Here is a 13218-nt window from a genome sequence, read left to right on the forward strand (position 1 = left end):
TGCATATTTCCCTTCACAAACCAGCTACTGAACGACCAACACCAGCTCGGATTTCCTTTTTTAAAAATAACTATGATCCTGATCATCTTTTTCTTGCATGTGTTTTTTACATATGCCGGTTAAACCTAAACTGACACATATTTATCCTACAGTTTCCTCAAAAGATGGCACAATATCAGTATACTGCATGTAAGATAGCAGTATCAAGTAAAAACATGTGGGATCACAATAACAATCAAGAGTAAACAGTAATGACTTACTCAAACTTGTCCCTTTTTCACAGCTTTTTATTTCCATTATTAGATTATTACAGTTTCAGCCAGCATAAAAGAAGATTTGTACACACGTGGTATACACAACCCAGTTACCCATGTATGCCTTCCTTCCTGAGCAGTAACACCAAAAGGCTCAAATGATGCTTCTTTCAAGTGGCATAAGAATGTGTGTGCATGCTGGGTAACATTTTCTAGGTATTTCCCCCCAAAAAAACTCCACCCTCGAGTCTCCCAAAGAGATCTTCTCAATTCCTTCTGCCCTCGGCTCTTCATCACAAGGCCATAAGCGTACCTCATACGATGGTTGCAGTATGCAGCTTCATCATCCATACATTCCTTATATGATGATTCATATTGCTTTGGACTGAAAAGCCACTGCTTGGATATCTCTGGTCCACCGCCTCAGTATACACATTCTTAATAGTTAATACTAAGAGCTTGTCTCTGGTCCACCGCTTCAGCAACTTATTATTAGCCCATGTTTCCTCGGATACTACTTCAGAGTCGCATCCCTGCATACACTTGGTGAACATCTTATTAAAAGCTTTCAAACCCCCAGCAAATGCACCAAGGCGAGATGTGGAATTCTTTTGAATGTTCCAGTGACAGCATGTATTGGGAAACAATTCCTCAATTGCTTTTGACATAACTTCGTCACCACGTCTGCAGGAAAGAGCGCCACACTGGCTCTTCCCAGCCAAACCCACATGTGTACAGCATTGATTCATGTCACCAGCAAGAACATGTGTTGCGAAGCTCAAGACAGTTTCAGATCATTCAGTTCAGTCCCCATGGCAGCACGGTGGCACAGTCGGGGTGTTCGTCGTTTGAGAAGCATCATTTAAGAATGATCGAACCTCATCACGGTGACAGCCTCGGAAGGGGCCCTGCTCGAACCTCATCTCCCAGAACTGCTCCAGCTCCTCAAGAATGCCACTATTCCTGACATTTGAAAGACAACATGATGGCATTCTGAACACTAATTTCTCCATTTGTCATGTATACAATGAAATAAGTTCAGAAACAAGAGTTACCTTCATCAAAAGGGTAGGAGTTTTAACGGATCAGATAGTATTGCAACAAGTCAAGTTGCACATGCCATATGCTCCAGCTTCTCCCAGGTTAGGAAAGTCTTAAGAGTTTCTGTAAGGGTTGGCAATAAATAGCTGCTTCAAACTATGTAAAAACAGGTGAGTACAACAGAGCGAACAAGTGACCGAGCTACTTGTGTTCTGGCAGACTTGAACTACAGGCAACAGATATTACAGTGCACATAGCAAACAAAGACCATGCCAGAAATAGTGTGTAAAAGCCAAAAATAAACTTTGGAATAGTGCCTCATGCTCAAGAAACAAACTCTGATGTTTTCTTATTAAGCAGAAGGAATTTCTGGAAACAACATATGGATGTAAGAAAGCAACCGCATACAGTCTTACCCTCATGAGTTCACACCTTAAAATCAGAGACAAATGCTGATGTATTCGGTGCAATGTCATATGCCAATGTCTCAGTTAGAAACCAGCTATTGAACAACCAACTTCCACCGAAAACAACGGTTAAGAAAAACCCATGACCTTGTTTATTTTATTTTTTTTGTTGCATGGTTCTGAAACATTAATATGTGATTTTTAGAAAGGTCAGCCGACCCCAACTTAGCTGACCTATATTCACCCATAGCAATCCTACACTTGCATCAAGATGGCATGTGTTGAAGTGCATATGTGGACTGCCTAGCCCTTTCCATAAGTTCAGACTTTTGGTTGCGTTTGCTAGTGCATGAAGCTTAATAGCATGCATGGTTCAAACTGGCCGGTTGACCCCAATACACTGCCACCCACACAAACTTAAAAATAGCACTGGTGAAACTTCATCATATAACAGTTTAACAAACATCATGGACTCATGCTAATTAACAAATATGTGGAAACAAAGATAGTAGTATCCAGCAAAGCACATGGAATCAGAGTAGTAACGATCAAAAGCAAAGAATTATGACTTACTCAAACTTTATCTCGTTTCACAGGTTTCCATTTCCATTTTTAGATTACAGTTTGAGTCAGCAGAAAAGAAGGTATGCACATATATGTTGTAAAAGACCCAGTTATCCCTAAGTATATCTTTCGTTCCTCAGTAGTAACACCAAAAAGCTTTATCGATGCTTCTTTCAAGTGGCATAAGATTGTGCATACTGTGTAGCATTTTGGTATTTCTCCAATTCTTTCTCTCCACCCTCAAGAGCCTCCCAAAGAGATCTTCTCAATTCCTCCTGCCCTTCACTCTTCATCACAAGGTCATAAGCATACCTCATAGCATGGTTGCAGTATCCAGCTTCATCATCCATGCACTCCTGATATGATGATTCATATTGCTTTGGGTTGAAAACCCACTGCTTAGCATCTCTGGTCCACCGCTTCAGTATATATATTTCTGGAATTTTGCCCACATTCTTGATACTAAGAGCTTTCAGAGTATGTGGACAAAGTAAACCCATTGTCTCAAACTGACTACAGCTGCAAGTGAGTTGCATTGTTGACATATTCAGATGAACTGTGCAGACTCTTGACCCTCTACCCTGCATAGTCATCTCAAACCGATATGTGTCACTGTCTTCACACGGAAGTGCCTTGAATTTTGTGGCCCCACAACCGTCAAGAAAATATGTCTCGAATAGCTTGTAGATTCTGTGTGTATAAACTTTTGCTGCATGATTCAAAATATCACTGTGCTTTATAATACAAGAAAGTGGCCTTTGACAACACCGCACATCCTCATCAAACTCTTTTTCGCGCCAATCCTCAGTCAGCTTATCCACAGCAGCAACAATTGTGGAAAGAGAAGTCGATTTATCAACAATGCAAGTGAATATGTTACTCAAACTGTCACATTGTGGCTCGTTTTCGACCCCACCATCAAAAGTGCACTTGTTCAGAGCACCACACCACTTCTGCTTGAGCTTATAAAGTTTGCTCAGCCACTTATTATCCTGCAACTTAAACTCACGGAGCATCGCAGCCCATGTTCCCTCGAATTCTGCTTCTGAGTCGCATCCCTGCATACACTTGGTGATCATCTTATTAAATGCTTTAGAAGCATTAAGTGCACCAAGGCGAGAAGCGGCATTCTTTTGAATGTGCCAGTGAGCAATGCGATGGCATGCATTTGGAAACACTTCCTCAATTGCATTTGACATAACTTGGTCTTGGTTGGTGAAAATAGATCGTGGTTGCCGGTTTCCCATTGCCTCCAAGAAAGACTTGAACAGCCACGTGAAAGATGACATGGAATCATCTGCTAATAATGCACAGCCATACATAGTGGTCTGCCAATGGTGGTTCACACCAACAAAAGGAGCAACTATATAATTCTGTTTGTTTAAGCGGTAAGTTGAATCAAAGACAACCACGTCACCGAAACAGTCATAGTCCATTCTGCTCCTACCATCTCGCCAAAAGATATTACTCATCCGACCAGCTCGGTCTAACTGAACATCCCAGTAAAACATTCCATCTAAATTTGCTCTGCTCTTTAGATGGCTTACAATGCTTTGCAACTCTCCGGTCCCTACGGCTGATGTCCTTGTTATGCTGCTAAAACCAGGGAGCAAATCTTGCCTCGGAGTCTCTGCGTTGTTAGCTACGCTAGTGCTTGCAGCCATTTGGGAAGGTACACCCCCTAACTGGTACCCACCATATAACACCGCATCCGCAGCAGAACATGACCTCCCAGCTATAAGTGACTTGGCAGACCGCAGAAGGTGTCGTTCTTCAGGTCTTACCAAGTTGTGGTTGTGATCAGACACGAGTCGGATTACCCTCCACTCGCCCTGGCTGTTTGCTCTGAAGCGAACCATGGCCCTGCAATTGGTCCTGGTGTGCGGGTCGTTGAAGTTCTCGTCGGTAAGCTTCTCTGCTTCCTTGAGGCCCTCCTTGGAGCAGAAGTAGTCCTTGGTCCTGATCCTCTTGGTGCCAGTGAAGTAGGACTGCTTGCCCTTGCGGACGCTGAACCCCGTGCGGTGCCCGTAGTCACAGTACAGCTTGTACGCCTCCTCCTCACTGTACACCACCTTCAGGAGCAGCTCCTCGGCCCCCTCCTTGCTGCCCTGCACAGTTGGGACCTCCTCGCTCTCGGCTTCCTCCACAGTGGCTCCTCGCACCCTCATTCCGCCGCCGGGGTGAGAAACCGGCACCTGTCCTTCCCTGGCCCCTTCAACGCTGACCGGAGCACCGCTGTCCTGCAACCTGGCTCCTTCACACTGGTCTGCCCCAACGACACCGACGCTCTCATCGACGCTCATTGGGTCTCCTCCCCCGGCATCGGCACCTTCACCGTCAGTGTTCACCATGGCCTACAAAGTCAAACACCGGAGATCGATCAGACAAACAGCTGAAGGAAAGAAATGCTATCAACCCTAGCCGACATCTGAAACCTAGCCTCACGAAGGGGAAAAGCTACTAAACATCATCAGAGCTAAGCAATCGGCTGTACGCGGGGGCGGATCCAGTATAGATGGTGCGAATTTCTCTACCTCGTCGCCGGGAAGAAATCGTGGATGGACGGCGAAATGCTCGTACCTCAGAAGGGACCAGTGGCCGGAATCGCGGCGGAGCAGCCGCGGCGCGGCGCCGGAGCCTGCCTATAACTTGACGGCGCCGAGAAGGCCGCCTCCGCCGCACGCTTCAGCCGCCCCGCCCGGGCTCGCCGGAGTCGGTCGCGCCGCCCGCCGGAGAGTCGTAGTCGGTCGCCTTCCCAATCTGGTTCGGGATCGGGAGCGCTCGCTCGGGTTTGGTTTGGTCTGTGTGGAGCAAAATTTTTTTGTGTGTGTGTGTGTGTGCTCGAGCCCGAGCCCGAGCCCGATGAGTATGGGCCGGCCAGGTCAGAGGAGCCCAAATGAAGATTATTGGCATGTACAATGGTGCTATCTTAGGAGTGCCATGTAGGATAAATGATGAGGTGGATGAGAGAAAACTCATAAGAAAAGGCTTGTCTTCTCTTATTTAAGATAAGACAAGAGATGATATCTTAGCACAATATGTGTCACCACGTTTTTAGGAATAACTAGTTATGAAGATAAGGCTAAGAAATGACCCATTGCAGACATCTTTTTTTGTCATCTCTTAATTACATGCAAGACTTAAGATAAGACTATTTTATCAACCATTGTACATGCCCTTACTCGTCTGGAATTACTCGTCACGGAAATGAAATAAAAATGAATTTATCTAAAACTAAAATCCGTCTAGATACATCCATTTCTCCGATAAGTATTCGCGGGATGGAAAAACTTTACCAAAAAAGATGGATGGCAATTGAGGCTACTCATGGCAGTCACAAATGCAGTAAAAGTTTCTAAAAATAATGTAGTAAAAATGTTGACTTAAATTTTGCGTTATTTTTATATCATGAGTGATTTTGTGCGAAAGCTATTTTCGTGAGAAATTACATCATGTGCTCCGAGAGTTATAGCTAGGTGTAGTGTGTTGACATGCATAGACAAATGTGGCGAAATGTATGAAGTATGATAACGCCTTAAAAACAAGTTTGTATTGGTTAATTTCGAAGCCCTACTGCAATTATGTTATTATTGAATATCAACACGTGTTGGATGGTTAGGAGGATGGTGACACCCCGACAAGCGTCAAATCTCATGTCTGACGCTTTTGTGTTTCATTATTCATTAATAAGAATTATTCTTTCGGTGTGTGGCGACGTTCTCGATGGAGCGACATCTATGATGGCTTCATCAATCTTGAAGTTCTGCAATGACGACCCGGTCTTTTAGTAGGCGATGTGTGAGTACGTGTATGGTGGTGTGGGTGTCTGTGTATCTATGCTGTAATTGGTGTTTCTCCAAAGAAAGTTGTTATTGCAATTGAAATGTTCATTAGATTAGTGATGACCAAGTGGAACTAGTCAAATTTCATGGCAACCACCTCACATGTTTAACTTCATATAAATAAAGGTAAATAAAATCGGATTTAGCAATGTCTTATTTCAGTAACCCCTTATCCTACTTTGTATAATAGGTTGAGTTTGGGAAGAGTTTCTTGTCATGATTTGCTAGCAGCATCCTGCGCAAGGCTGCTCATATGTATACATCATTGATGCTACAAATGTGGACAACCACACTATTTGCAGTAGAATAAAATGATCACATAAGTGGAGATGCGATGTTTGGTGAAGTAATAATGATGTCTCAAAGCTACACACAACACTGATCGCCCTTATAAATAACTAGCTTATTCCTAGTGTAGCATGATCGCACTTAATTGATATAGAAAGAACGACAAAAGTGTAGGAGGGAAGAAACGATGACGAGCATGGTGAATGAGGTGGACGATCACATAGCATGATCTAACGGGAATGAGATGCATCAGAAAAATGATGTATGAGCTCGATCAATTGTCGGTAGTAGTAGACTAGGAAGGAAATGCTATCAACCCTAGCCAACATCTGAAACCTAGCCTCATTAAAGGGAAAAACTACTAAACATCATCAGAGCTAAGCAATCCACTTTCCACGGGGCCAGATCTAGTCTAGATGGTGCGATTTTCTCGACCTTGTCAGCGGTGCTTAGTTGAGGGAGAAATCCTTGATGGACGACGAAATGCTCGTACCTCAGTAGAGACCAGTGGCCAGAAGCGCGGCAGAGCAACCGCAGCGCGGCGCCGGAGCCCGCCTATAGCTTGATGGCACTGATATGGCCGCCTCCGCCGCACGCTTTAGCTGCCTCGCCCGAGCTAGCCGGAGAGTCGTGGTCAGTCGCCTTCCAAATCCGGGTCAGGAATGCTCGATCATGTTTGGTTTGGTCTGTGTGGAGCAACAATGTGGGTGAGGGCCATGTCACCCATACCGACTACTATCGAACCGGCCCAAAACTGTAGCACCGGTTACTAGTGTCTGCAAACCGGTGCCTGCAGTGCAGCACCCTCTGATACGACTAGGCTGGCCCATGCATTTGCTTTTTTTCTCTAAAAGCTCAAAGAAAGTGAGAAAACTCGAACTCACGATCTGCTGCTTCTACTCCAACGACCGCAACCACTAAGCCATGCAATGACTTGCGTTTTGTAGCGTCTTTCCTTATTTTTCATTTTCCTCTTCAGTCGCAGGAAATCCTCAAGTTTTGGGAAGCTTCCCAAACGGCTTCTTTTGATTCGCTGGTCATTTTCTTATGCAGTTTTATACGGAGTTTTGTTTTCCTTTTTCTTTTTTAAATGCACGTTTTCAAAATAAATTATTTTTTATTAAAAAAACATGATGATTATTTTTCAAAATCAATGAACTTTTTTCCAAATACAGCGAACTTTTTTCAAATTCGATGAACTCTTCGAAATTTGATGAACTTTTTTCAAATTCGATGAACTCTTTTCAAATTCGCTGATCTTTTTTTTAAATGGATGAAATTTTTATCAAAATTAATGTTTTTTAAATTCAATGAATTTTTTCAAAATTGGTGATTTTTTAAAATTCAATGAACCTTTTCCCATTTCTTGGCGAGCTTTTAAAAAAAATTGATGTACGTTTCTCAAGATCAAAGGATGTTTTTTGAAAATTGATGAACCTTTTGAATCTGTGAGTTTTTTTTAAAAGTTGATGAAGTTTTTTATTTCAAAATTGATAATTTTTTTAATTCATGATCTTTTTCAGATATTGATGAACTCTTTTTTCAAAATCATTCACCTTTTTGTCAAATTTATGATTTTTTTCGAATTTGTGATTTCTTTCAGAAACGATGAACTTTTTCAAATTTTGAAAAGTCAACACCGTCAACTACGATAGGTCAAAGGTTCAACGTTCAAGTGATGCCCGAGCTAGGAGGAGTTTTTCTGTTGAAATTTACGTTTTTTTAAATGATTCATACTTAGATAAACAGTAGTGTTTCCTACTCAGTCTAGTGGTTGTCTCGGCGCACCGTTGACCTTAGTGTCCTGAGTTTGATTCACAGCTCTCCCTTTTTGTTTGGGCACTTCCATTTTACGTGTTTGCTCTTTTAGCAGTTTTCTGGGCCGGCCCGCTATGCGTCTTCTGCGAGCGCCAGCAGCTCTAACGGGCGCTTGTAGGGCTAACCAGGAGCTCCCTTGTAGTACGGTTTCTCTCGGGTTTTTTGTTTCTTTTATTATTTTTTCGTTTTTATTTTCTTCCTTTCATTGGCTTTCATCAGTATTTTGTTTCTTTCTTCAGTTTTTTTCTTTTTTTCTTTTCATTTTTTTATTTTTTACCACATTTCAATATTTTTCATCAGTGTTGTACATTTTTTTGTGTATAGTAGGAACATTTTTGTGTATTCATTTAACATTTATCAAATAGACATGATTAACATTCATGCAAAATAAATATTTTTATGTCTACTTCTTTCACACGCATTGTACATTTTCAATATACATTTTATACACTTTAACATTTTTTAATTACATGGGTTCACATTTTCTTTAAATGGCAACAACTACACCATCAGACGCAAAATTATGCATTCATAACGGTTGGCATGTGATGTTTGGTGAAGCAATGATAATATCTGGGCCGTACACAACATTTGTAACTCATTTACCTTTTATATATAACTAGATTATTCCACATGTAGTAGGATCATTACAGTCCAATCAATTTAGATTGGAAGGCCAGAACAATGAGTATTTGTCATCGTTAATGACATGAACTGTCACATAGCCCAACCTAGAGGGGAATGGAATACATTGGAAAATGGTCATAGAACCACAGTCCACAGATGAATGGTGAAGCTAGCATGAAATAGAGAGATTATGGTTCTTTGGTTGTAAATTTCTAACACCGAGACCACTAGCTTCCCTAGTGGTACAAGAGTGGTGCCTAGTCGGATGATTCATGGGCATTATGGTATTTTCAGTATGTCGGTTGTGTTTTTCTATAAATCCATCGTTATTGTTGAGTATAATGTTTATTAGGAAAGACGAGATAGATTAGGATTTGTTCTGGCTTGTCTTGTACTCCAAGTAAATCATTGTACTCCTATATATATGCCCACGAGGCTCAAGCAATAGAACGAACAACAATTCCACCATTCCCCCTCTCTCCCTTCTAACATGGTATCAAAGCAAGTCGATCCTAAACCATAGTCGCCGCCGCTTCCGCACCCGCGCCTCGCCCCCGGGGCGGTCGGCCTCCATGACCGCCGCCGGGGGCCGCGCCGCCCGTATCTAGGGTTCGTCCGCCGGTCATGTTGATCGGCTGCCCTAGAGAGTCTTTTCCCCGAGCCTTGCTCTGGGATTTTTTCTCTCCCGCCGGTCATCTTGATCGCACGGTTTCTTTTTGGTTTTCCGATCTATTCTTAATTGGTTTGTGTCGCCCACCGCCGCCGTCGACCCCGAGCGCCTCTACTCCGACCCCGGCGCGACCAGCCGGTCTCTCCTCCGACCCGGCGGCCACGCGCACCGAGGCGGCCAGTCAGGGCCAGCCGCCGTCCGCGTGTCGGTCCGCCCGTCGCCCTGCGCTGGCCATCACCGCCCTGCTCCGACCGGGGCACCTGCATCGCCCCGACCCGGCGGCCTCGCGCCATGCGACGGCCAATCATAGCCGTCGCTCGCGCGCCGGCTCGCCCATCGATCCACATCACCCGCTTCTGCCGTGTCTGCACGGCAGCCTGATGGTCTACCTCATCGGCCTCGTCCTCGGTTGCATCGGGACGACTGCGTCAGGCTCGTCAGCTGCCTCAAGTCGGGCACCGCTGCTCCATTGGTCGCTTGGGCCTCGCTGCCCGGGGCGCCGGCGTTGCTTTGGCAGCCCGGGTGCCGGTGCTGACAAGCTCGTCCGCGCGACGTCCCATGCCGTCTGTTGTCGCCGGCTTCACCTTGGACTCTGCCGCCACCACGCCTCCACCGAGCGGCGTCCCCGACCTCGCGCATGATTGGCTTGATCACCCGCTCGCCGCCGCGATTCGCCTCATCTACGTCGCGCGACCGACCTGGCCCGTCGGTTACCCGTGCCTCTGCAGGTCCCATGAAGATCGTCCCCGAGTTCAGCGTGCCTCTCCATTGATCGAGCATCGGGCTGCCGCTGCGTCGCCCCATCGGGCCGCAGCGCCGCCGCCCCGTGGTTCTTCTCCCGGCTGCACCGACCCCCGTCACCGCCGCGTCACCCCTTCGGGCCGTAGTGCCGCGGCCCACGTGTTGGAAATATGCCCTAGAGGCAATAATAAAAGCATTATTATTATATTTCCTTGTTCATGATAATTGTCTTTTATTCATGCTATAATTGTGTTATCCGGAAATCATAATACATGTGTGAATAATAGACACCAACATGTCCCTAGTAAGCCTCTAGTTGACTAGCTCGTTGATCAACAAATAGTCATGGTTTCCTGACTATGGACGTTGGATGTCGTTGATAACGAGATCACATCATTAGGAGAATGATGTGATGGACAAGACCCAATCCTAAACATAGCACAAGATTGTATAGTTCGTTTGCTAGAGTTTTCCAATGTCAAGTATCTTTTCCTTAGACCATGAGATCGTGTAACTCCCGGATTTCGTAGGAGTACTTTGGGTATACCAAACGTCACAACGTAACTGGGTGACTATAAAGGTATACTACGGGTATCTCCGAAAGTGTCTGTTGGGTTGACACGGATCAAGACTAGGATTTGTCACTCCGTATGACGGAGAGGTATCACTGGGCCCACTCGGTAATGCATCATCATTATGAGCTCAAAGTGACTAAGTGTCTGGTCATGGGATCATGCATTACGGTACGAGTAAAGTGACTTGCCAGTAACGAGATTGAACGAGGTATTGGGATAGCGACAATCGAATCTCAGGCAAGTAACATACCGATTGACAAAGGGAATTGTATACGGGGTTGCTTGAATCCTCGACATCGTGGTTCATTCGATGAGATCATCGAGGAGCATGTGGGAGCCAACATGGGTATCCAGATCCCGCTGTTGATTATTGACCGGAGAGCAATCTCGGTCATGTCTACATGTCTCCCGAACCCGTAGGGTCTACACACTTAAGGTTCGGTGACGCTAGGGTTGTAGGGATATGTATATGCAGTAATCCGAATGTTGTTCGGAGTCCCGGATGAGATCCCGGATGTCACGAGGAGTTTCGGAATGGTTCGGAGGTAAAGTATATATAGGAAGTGCTATTTCGGCCATCGGGACCAGTTTCGGGGTCACCGGTATTGTATCGGGACCACCGGAAGGGTCCCGGGGGTCCACCGGGTGGGGCCACCTATCCCGGAGGGCCCCATGGGCTGAAGTGGGAAGGGATCCAGCCCAAAGTGGGCTGGGGCGCCACTTCCCCCTAGGGCCCATGCGCCTAGGGTGGGGAAACCCTAAAGGGGGGCGCCCCCTTGCTTGGGGGGCAAGCCCCCCACCCCTTGCCCCCCCCTAGGAGATTGCATCTCCTAGGGCCGGCGCCCCCTCTAGGCCCCCTATATATAGTGGGGGGAGGAAGGGCCTCACACCCAATGCCCTGGCGCCTCCCTCTCCCTCTCCAACACCTCCTCCTCCTCCATAGAGCTTGGTGAAGCCCTGCCGGAGTACTACAGCTCCATCACCACCACGCCGTCGTGCTGCTTCTGGAGCCATCTTCCTCAACCTCTCCTTCCCCCTTGCTGGATCAAGAAGGAGGAGACGTTACGCTGACCGTACGTGTGTTGAACGCGGAGGTGCCGTCCATTCGGCGCTAGGATCTCCGGTGATTCGGATCACGTCGAGTACGACTCCCTCATCCCCGTTCTTTGAACGCTTCCACTCACGATCTACAAGGTACGTAGATGCATCCAATCACTCGTTGCTAGATGAACTCATAGATGGATCTTGGTGAAACCGTAGGAAATTTTTTGTTTTCTGCAACGTTCCCCAATAGTGGCATCATGAGCTAGGTCTATGCGTAGTTCTCTTTGCGCGAGTAGAACACAATTTGTTGTGGGCGTAGATGTTGTCAACTTTCTTGCCGCTACTAGTCTTATTTTGCTTCAACGGTATTGTGGGATGAAGCGGCCCGGACCAACCTTACACGTACGCTTACGTGAGACCGGTTCCACCGACTAACATGCACTAGTTGCATAAGGTGGCTGGCGGGTGTCTGTCTCTCCCACTTTAGTTGGAGCGGATTCGATGAAAAAGGGTCCTTATGAAGGGTAAATAGAAGTTGACAAATCACGTTGTGGCTTTCACATAGGTAAGAAAACGTTCTTGCTATAACCCTATTGCAGTCACGTAAAACTTGCAACAACAATTAGAGGACGTCTAACTTGTTTTTGCAGCAAGTGTTTTGTGATGTGATATGGACAAAGTTGTGATGAATGATGAATGATATATATGTGATGTATGAGAGTTTCATGCTATTGTAATAGGAATCACGACTTGCATGTCGATGAGTATGACAACTGGCAGGAGCCATAGGAGTTGTCTTTATTTTTTGTATGACCTGCGTGTCATTGAGTAACGCCATGTAAATTACTTTACTTTATTGCTAAACGCATTAGCCATAGTAGTAGAAGTAATAGTTGGCGAGCAACTTCATGGAGACACGATGATGGAGATCATGATGATGGAGATCATGGTGTCATGCCGGTGACAAGATGATCATGGAGCCCCAAGATGGAAATCAAAGGAGCTATGTGATATTGGCCATATCATGTCACTATTATTATTTGATTGCATGTGATGTTTATCATGTTTTTGCATCTTGTTTACTTAGAACGACCGTAGTAAATAAGATGATCCCTCATAATAATTTCAAGAAAGTGTTCCCCCTAACTGTGCACCGTTGCGACAGTTCGTTGTTTCGAAGCACCACGTGATGATCGGGTGTGATAGATTCCAACGTTCACATACAACGGGTGTAAGACAGATTTACACATGCAAACACTTAGGTTGACTTGACGAGCCTAGCATGTACAGACATGGCCTCGGAAAACAGAAGACCGAAAGGTCGAACATGAGTCGTATAGAAGATAC

The 13218-nt window shown here is 45.4% G+C and overlaps 1 protein-coding gene across 1 annotated transcript; it reads right to left on the minus strand.

Annotated features, from left to right (window-relative positions):
* Positions 1–256: 256 nt before the first annotated feature.
* LOC123147596 (protein FAR1-RELATED SEQUENCE 5) lies at positions 257–5106 on the minus strand. The gene is made up of 4 exons (XM_044566858.1): positions 4847–5106; positions 2276–4620; positions 1310–1418; positions 257–1217 (listed from the first exon to the last, which is right to left on the minus strand). The coding sequence occupies exon 2, from the start codon at positions 4615–4617 to the stop codon at positions 2440–2442; it is 2178 nt and encodes a 725-aa protein (XP_044422793.1). The 5' UTR covers positions 4618–4620; positions 4847–5106; the 3' UTR covers positions 257–1217; positions 1310–1418; positions 2276–2439.
* Positions 5107–13218: the final 8112 nt, after the last annotated feature.

This window comes from Triticum aestivum, chromosome 7A (genome assembly GCF_018294505.1).
Source record: "Triticum aestivum cultivar Chinese Spring chromosome 7A, IWGSC CS RefSeq v2.1, whole genome shotgun sequence".
Classification (NCBI taxonomy): Eukaryota; Viridiplantae; Streptophyta; class Magnoliopsida; order Poales; family Poaceae; genus Triticum; species Triticum aestivum.